The 9,276-nt window shown below is 30.1% G+C and overlaps 1 protein-coding gene across 1 annotated transcript; it reads right to left on the reverse strand.

Annotated features, from left to right (window-relative positions):
- Nucleotides 1-1,066: 1,066 nt before the first annotated feature.
- On the reverse strand, nucleotides 1,067-5,352 carry LOC131595904 (receptor protein kinase TMK1-like). The gene is made up of 2 exons (XM_058868425.1): nucleotides 2,785-5,352; nucleotides 1,067-1,720 (listed from the first exon to the last, which is right to left on the reverse strand). Exons 1-2 carry the CDS (start codon nucleotides 5,042-5,044, stop codon nucleotides 1,185-1,187), a joined length of 2,796 nt encoding a protein of 931 aa, XP_058724408.1. The 5' UTR covers nucleotides 5,045-5,352; the 3' UTR covers nucleotides 1,067-1,184.
- Nucleotides 5,353-9,276: the final 3,924 nt, after the last annotated feature.

The following is a 9,276-nucleotide window of genomic DNA, read 5'->3' on the forward strand; positions in this document are numbered from 1 at the left end:
GATCTTATTTGGATTAATGAGCGTGAATATGGCACCCTTGTCGGTTGGATTGCCTATCATAATTGGCGCGAATGATTTTCGACGCAACGGGTTCAAGATAGTAACAATGATAATCATCAGCTTCTAAGTTGGAATCCGTCTCCCGGTGGCTGGTCTAAGTGTAACTTGGACACGAGTTTCAATAGCAATAATAATAGAAGTACGACAAATAGAGGTTGGTGTATTAGAGATGAACTCAGTAATTTCTTTACTGCTGGAGTGGTGTGGGATTCAGGTAACCATTTTGTTCTTGAAGCGGAAGCTTTAGCCCTCAAAGAAGCTATCCAAGGTGTTATTTCGTTAAATATTGATTGGATTATTTTTCGAAAGTGATTCTCTTCGAGTGTTGCAAGCGTTTCACTCTGTTACCGTAAGAATTTCCGAGTTTTATACTATAATAAGAGATATCCAGTTGTTATTATAAAATTTTCCCAACTTTGAGGTAAAATTTGTGAAACGTCAAGCGAATATAGTTGTTCACTCGTTAGTGAAGGCGGGCCAATTCTTGGGTTAGGCGTAATATTATGCATGTAGGCTTTGGTAAAGTTAGTTTTGATTATGAATGAGAATAGTTAGTTTTGCTTTGGTAAAAAAATAATACTAGTAGGCTTTTAAAAAAACCCAAGTCTGATCTCTTTATTAAATAAGTCTGGTCTAGCCTGACCTTAAGTGCTAGGTTATAGGTTTCTGTAGGCCGACCTAGCCTATTCTCACCTCTAGCTAAGGAAGTTGATGGGAGAAACAAAAAGTGTGGACGAATATTAAGAGGACAATTTTAAAAAAAAAAAATTTAAAAACTAAAAGTGAAAATGTTATATATTATGGATATGAAGAAGTGTTACTATTGCGATTAAAATATCACTATATTACATAAGTAAATCCTTTTTTTTTTTGAACAGTAGAACTAAACCAATATCAACCACCGCTAAATTGTTGAAAAAACATGAGGACAAAATATTTGTTCTGCATTGTCTTCTTGCATCTCATAATCACTGATTCTAAAAAACCCTATATAGCAAAACAGAGATTAAAAGAAAAACTAGTTTAAGAATGATGGGTGTAATATATGTCATGAAAGAAACATAAAAGAAAACGCCAAAGGGTATGTAACAAGCAACCAAAAAAACAATAATGTATATCAAACTTCATCGCGCATCAGCAGATGTAAAAGAATCAGCGAATCCAGGAGACCGAGGCGGTATACTCGACTGTGTATTCTCACAACTAGGAATCATCGACGAAGAATACGAAACATCGAATGTAGAGCTCCGCCCTTCCATATTCTGCCACTTACTTAGAGCTTGAGGCAAACTCATATCCAAGTCAATCCCGTACATGTCCTCGGCATCAGGTTCAGACGGCTTCCAAATCTCGACAAGAGGTGCTAGCGCATTCACCACGTGTCCCATGTCAGGACGCTGATGAGGCTCCCTTGCACAACAGTGGCTGGCCAACCCTGCAATAGTCCTGAAACTCTCCAAGCCTTCCTCGTCGATATCCATTGCTGGATCAATGACCTTTTCGAACGAGTCTTTGTTCAGTTGCGTTCTGCGGAACCATGTAACAAGGTGGATGTTCTCGTCTGGTTGGCTGTTGTCGATTGCTCTCCTTCCTGTAATCATCTCCATAAGAATCACGCCGTAGCTGTATACATCAACCTTTGTGGTGACTCGTCCGGTGACTGTTTCATATCATACAATTTTAATGAGTTAGGGAATTGAACAAGAAAAGAGAAGAATTATCAATATGCTAGAATGTTAATTGCTACACACATATACAGGGCATGACATCAACAATATTTTATCAGATTAGATGCTAGCACCAAATATTCCTTCTAATCAAATAACAGTGTTGTCTACGGTAGAAGGCGGAGAGCCAAAACCCGCCATACCAGCCGCATTGCGGCGCCGTTACACCGGATTATGGCGGAAAACCCCGCAATATCGACCGATATTACCATTGCGGCAAACCCAAAAACCGCCATGTATATCCGCCATAGTGACCATGGTGCCGCTATTTGATAACACTGCAACTAAAGGACTAAACGAGTAAATATTAATCGGCGAAGTAAATGGAATGGAACATTACAATGCATGCAGAATGGCTATAGAAGGGCCTGTATGTCTAAGAACTAAAAAGAAAGTGATTTAACATTTCTAAAAATTGAATACTAATTAGATAGTTTTAAGCAATGCATAAATTTATGTCTTTGTTTACAATCAAAACATAACTTTTTAAAAATATTTTCTCTCATTCAACACACTCATTCAGATTTTTTTCAACAGCTACTCAAGAACCCTTATTATTCTAATCAAATTTTAGTTACTTTTTCCTGTTTCTAACCATTTTCTTAAGTTTAAACAAACACATTGAAAATTCTTAAAAGAGATTTTCTACCAAAATAACCTTAAACATACTGACACTTATTTGACAACTCTATTCCGACTAATTTGGGAGGAAAACTTAAACAAACCTAATTACTAGTCAAATTTTATTCTCATAGTAAATTTAACAAAACAATTTATCATCTTTGCATTCTTTCTCAATACAGTTCTATTCAGACAAAATTTGATAAAAAGAGCATAAGTTTTGACAGTGTTGCAAAAAAACGCTTCTCCATAACTATATTCATTATCTCTAGTTCAACTGATAATACTAAAGTAGGAACCTAGATAACTAACATATGCAACATAGAACAGTTGTATTCAACAAAGTTTTTCCAAATTATAATTAACATATGAATACCTGCATACTCTGGTGCTAGATATCCAAAAGTTCCGGCAAGTCTAGTCTCGAACGAAGCTTGTCCTTCAGGAGCAAGCCGAACCAGTCCAAAATCAGATACTTTAGCGCGCATATCATCCCCAAGCAGGATATTTGACGGTTTCAAATCCCTATGGATGAAAATTTGCTGTGCTAAACCATGAAGATACTCAACACCTCTAGCAACATCTAAGGCAATAGAAAGCCTTCTCTTCCATTCTAGTGGCTTCACCCCATTGTCTTTCAAATCGAACAGATGTTCACTAAGAGTGCCCTGAGGCATGTATTCATAGACAAGAAGTTTCTCATTGTCCTCCAAGCAATAGCCAAGAAGTGCAACCAAATGCCTGTGGCGAACCTTAGTAAGAACCGCAATTTCAGACTTGAACTCATTCAGCCCTTTGTCACCACCCATATCAGATTGCATCCTTTTAACTGCAATCTTTGTTCCATCATCCAATTCTCCTTTGTACACAGTGCCGAAACCGCCCTTCCCCAAAATGTTTTTTTCACTGAAATTGTTCGTAACTTCTCTCAAAACTTGAATCGAAATCACCATATTACCAGCTTCCACATTTTGAACACTACTAGATTGACTAAATCCACTAGTTCCTCCTACACCACCAGCATGAGATCCTCCTGCCGCTGCAACACTTATCTTCACAGCATTTCCATCTCCAGAATGACGAGGATGTACCACTATTGCATTTGGAGTTTGAACTTTGCCACTACGCTTATTACGCTTTCTACGGCACATAACAAACACCAAAACCCCTACACCAAGTAAGCAAACAACCCCAATCACAACACCAACAATAGCTCCAACACTAAATTTCTTCTTATCGTTGCCTCCAGAACTAGGACTGGGCGGGCTAGAAGGTTTATCATGTCCAATATCCGGATTCCCAGCAGTATTAACAACCACATCTCCACGGAACGTCGGTATCTGACCATACAACGAATTATTCGAAACATCTATCTCTTTCAAAGCCGGCATATCAGCAAGCTCCTTAGGTATAGTACCGGTGAGATTATTGTTAGAAAGAAGCAACTTCGTCACAGAACTAAGCCTTACAAAACTAGGAGATATACTACCAGAAAAACCCAGGTTACGAAAGTCGATAATTGAAACATTACCACCGGAACAAACAACCCCTCTCCAAGAACCACCACCACAAGGATCATTCCCTTTCCAACTCTGAGCAAGTATATAAGGATATCCAAGAGGTTCAACAACAGAAAGCAAAGCATTAACAACTGGACTACATGGTTGACCAACAACCTGAGTACAAAAACTATTACTCCCACTCAAATCATTCTCAACCGCGACACCATCTTTAAACTTAGGAGGTGACCCTTGAAGTTGATTGTTTGTCAAGTTCACAATTCGCAAACTTGGAAGAGATGTCAAAGTCGGCGGAACAACACCAGTTAATCTATTATCCCTAAAACAAGCATAGGTTAATTGAGTAAGATTTGATAAATCAGGTATAGGACCAGTAAAAGAATTTACATTAACCCAAAGCTGTTTCAAAGATGTCATCTTTTCTATAACAGAAAGAGTACCATTTAGTTTACTTTGACCATTGGTACTATTTTGACCATTCAGCCAAAGGGTGTCTATAGAAGTACCAGCTAAACTATTAGGCAAACTACCCTCAAGATAATTGTAAGACAATTGCAAACTAACCAAACTAGGAAAATTATCTTTCCCAAAGATTTCAGGGATTTCACCAACAAAACTAGCACTATTAGCAGAAAAAGTCTTCAAGGCTAAACACTTTGTAAGACTAGTAGGAATTTGCCATGGAGTGAAAGGATTATCACCAATAGTCACTAATAACAAATTACTCATATCATCAAAGAAATCGCTCGGCATCGACGTGAATTTGTTCTGGTTAATATACAAATTCTGAAGAGAACTCGGCATGTTAGGAAAATCTCCAGACAAATTGTTCTGATTGCAAGAAAAATCTGTCAAAGCAGTGAGTTGCACCAATTCTTTCGGTAGAGAGCCTGTGAGATCATGCCTTTGAATGTCGATTCTCGTAACCCTTGAATCAGAAGAACATCCAACTTCCTTCCATTTGCAATAATCTGAATCGGACCAATCAAGAGAACGGCTTGAGTTGAATGAAGCTTTCAGCTTTTGCATCACGGCACCGTCTTGAGACCAAGCAGAGACAAAGATCGTAGAAAACAGTAGAACGAGATGAAGAACGTAGGAAACTCCGAAAGCCATTTAGGGTTTTGTTGTTGCTGATGAAAGCGGTTTTTGAATGAAGAAGAAAAACAGAGAGAGTAGCGTAAGAAAACAGAGAATAATTTATTTTATTTTTTTTTGCAAGAATGAGAAATAATCGCTTAATTACGCGGCATTGGTGAAGATTCTACGGAAAGGGGATTTTTTTTGTGGAGAATAATTGAAAAGAGGAAGAAAATATAACGCTTTAATGAGATATGAATTGGAATTTGATACGGCGGAGAATGAGGAAGAAAGAATGTAGAGTGAGAAAGTGAAGAGAGTGGTGTTGTTTGGTGTTTGAGAAGAGTGGAAAACGGTTTTTTTTGGGTATAGAATTTATGGGTGTGGGCTCCACTTTCATGCTTTTTATGCTTTGCTGACTGCAGGAGGAATGGCCTAATAGGTAAGACTAGTTTTTTCTTGAAAAAGAAAATGTATATCTTGACATTAAAAAATGACATTACACCTTTCACAATAAGTAAACATTATTTTTATATTTAAAACTTTGGTTGATATATTTTAGAGATTGATTAATATATATTTTGATATGAAAAAATATTTTTAAGTTATAAAGTAAAATTGATTAATTAATTATTATAAATTATTTAATATAATTTTTAGTTTGGTTATTGATCATTCTGATCAAAAATTAAATCTTATTTAATAAATTAGTTAATATTATTTATAAAGTTACTTACTTCAGTTCATAACTTGATTAATAAGTTCTCAAACATGAAAAAATAGAGTTAAAAGATAGTACACTGATGGTGTAAAAAATATTTACACTGTCATCCAATAAAAACATTTTATTATGTCATATCATATCAATAATTTAAAATTTACCGTATGACTTGACGTTTAACAAGGTCATGATTGGTTGACAGTATAAAACTGTCAATGCATCACTTTTTTTCAAAAAAATATTAAATAGTAGAATAAAGTTGGTTAATAGTATAAAAAGTTGATTAATATATTTATAAGTTAACATATAAGTTAGTATTAGAATATGGTTAATAGTATCTATTTTATTGGTTAATGAAATAATAAAATTCGTTAATAAATTATAAGTAAAATAATTGAAAAGACGAATATTTTTATGATTAATATAATTGTGAAGTTTTTTAATGACACAACCTTACATTTGTATTGAAAAACATTATTTATCGTATAAATACGATGAATAGTTTATATAGCAAAAGTATTGGCGTAGAAAACGAGTGTGAAAATAACAAACATGTTTTTTCTCATAAACTTAATCCATCTAATATAAATGTTGTTGTATAGTATTTTACTTTTATTAGGAAAAATGACTATTCAATTAATGTGTTTATTTTATGTATAGTTATACTTTAAATAATTTTGTATTTTTTAATTATATTTAAGAAATTATAATCAGTCTTTAATAATCTTAGATAAATATTAAATAATTTTTTTAATAATAAAATGGTAAAATTATACAAATAATTAATAAACATAATATTTCAACCAACTTTTTTTAATTTCAATAATTTATTAGAAAATATCTGATATTTATAGATAAAAATAATGAGAAATTTTAGATACATTTTTTTTATTTGTGATTTTTACTATTTTTCAATGAAAATAGGATAAAAGTATAATTTCTTTATATATATATATATATATATATATATATATATATATATATATATATATATATATATATATATATATATATATATATATATATATATATATATATATATATATATATATATATATATATATATAATTGTATAAATTTTTCATTTTAAAAATAGTCTAAAAAATCAAATGTAAAATATTTAGTAATCAATTATGTAAATGATTGAGAGTGTAAAATTATTAAAATTATATTCTTTATTATCTAAACTTAAACCATGCTAGTGTAAGTATACATTTTACTTTTATTAAAAAAATGACTATTTAATTAATTTTTTTATTTTATGTATAATTGTACTTTAAATAATTTTTTATGTTTTTTAACTATAATTAAAAAATTTATAAAATTATAATCAATTTTGAATACTCTTATATAAATATTAAATATTTTTAATATTAAAATTATTAAATTATACAAATAATCAACATAGATAATATTTCAACCAATTTTCTTAACTTCTACAATTTATGCTAAAAGATCTTATTATCGAAAGTAATATTTATTTATATGTTGAAAATCGAAGTATCATAATTTATTAAAACACTTAATTCTAAAAAAATAATATGTTTATACTTTCAAAATTGAATTCAGTCTTCATAATTATTTAAAAGAGACTTTTTATATTAGGAATAATTTTAAATAATTTATAAAATATTCTCCAATTAATTAATTAGATTTTAATCAATTTTTATTATATAAGAGTTAACATGTTAAGATTTTTTTGGAAAAAAATGGCTAAACTATAAATATTTTATAGTGGATAAGTTTATAACATATGATTAATAAACTAACTAATAAATGGTAGTTTAATGAATTACAAAGTTTAATAAAAAGTTAATAGTTAAACTAAATTATAAATAAAAAATAATATAAAAAATCTGTATAGTTAATCTTTAATTTTTTTATTTTAAAGTAGGTTATAAGTTATTTAAATTGATTTGTAAATAATATTTATAAGTTTTGTGAAAAAATAAAAATTACTAATAAAAGTTATTTTTTAAATATATATATTTATAAATATTAACATATCTACTTAATATAAATGTAAAGAAGTCATGATGGCAACCCAATAGTAATAATAAAAATATTATTTAATAATTGATGCAATATTAATAATTAAAATAATAATAAAAATAATAAATATTTTAATAATAATATTGAGCCATAGTAATAAATAATAATTTAAAATAGAGTATAACTAAAAATACATAAATGATGCCCAAAATTAATTTAAATTGAAATCAATAGAAAATATAGATAATAATAGAAAATATAGATAATAAATAGTAAGGATAATGAAAACTAAAATACTCAAGTATATAAAATATCATAAAATATTATTTTAATTGAATAAATATAGAAATATACCACATGAATTGTTCTATTTGTTTTTAACTTTAACGTATAAATTATTAAACTAATAATACTTTTAACTTCAATCTAAGAGTTGATCGTGCATATGTTCCTTAAGGTAATATTGAGAAACTTTACGTGCTAAAAATGTGTTTGAAGAATTCTGATTTATTGGGGGTTTTTTTTAGACAGAAAATAAATGATATTCATTCATTCAAATCGATAGAGTACATCGTTGCAATACAAATTCAAAATCGCCAAAAACAAAAAGGATGAATCTGCGAACAAATCCACAGCATCCATGTTAATAGCATAAAACGGCAAATTGCATATGCCTACAAATATTAATGTATTGACTGTATTGAGATGTCCGAAATATTCATGCTTCCGGATCTGTAGCGTTGACGGCACCAAAGTCATTGATTGAATCTGCACTAGATCAAAACTAATCTTTCAACCTGAAACAAATGAACACCGCACAAAAACGGAAAAACAAAATACCCGCACAAAGACGAGAAATCAAAATACACCACAGAAATATGGGAAATCAAAACAAACGATCGACTCACAAAATCACAAAAAAGACAACAAGAAAAGGTGTGAAAATCACTTATTTAAGTAATAGATAAACAAAAACGATTTGGAGGGGTGATTTTGGATCAAAATCGATCCTAAATCACCCCTCTTTGAGAGAGAGAGGAAGGAAAAAGAAGAAAAGTGACGGCTAGGGTAGAAGAGGAGGAGATTTACTGGGGTTAAACACATAACATTCTGATTTACAAAAAATATTTTTTCGTAGGTTATTGTATTTCAATTTCATATATGGCTTAACAACTAATAATTATTTGGTTAATTAGTTTTATAATGGTTCAATTTTGAAGTTTTCTTTGTGTGATGTTTTTCACGTGATTGTGTTAGGATCGAAACTATTAGTGATATTATAATGATATGTAAGTCATTTGAATATTTAATTTTTTATTACATAAATTTAGATGATGGTAATTATATCTTAAGTTTGTATATTTTTAAATTATTATATCAAAATAACATGTTAGTTTATATAAATTTTGTTATTATAGTTTAGATGTTTCTATAATTTATATTTGTTTTCAATTAATAATTAGATAACCATTTAAATTAGAATAATAATACTTATTAAAATTATTCCTTTATAAAGTTTTTGTAATCTCGATAAAATCAACTTTTAATTAATTTT

Source organism: Vicia villosa, linkage group LG4 (genome assembly GCF_029867415.1).
Source record: "Vicia villosa cultivar HV-30 ecotype Madison, WI linkage group LG4, Vvil1.0, whole genome shotgun sequence".
NCBI classification, from domain to species: domain Eukaryota; kingdom Viridiplantae; phylum Streptophyta; class Magnoliopsida; order Fabales; family Fabaceae; genus Vicia; species Vicia villosa.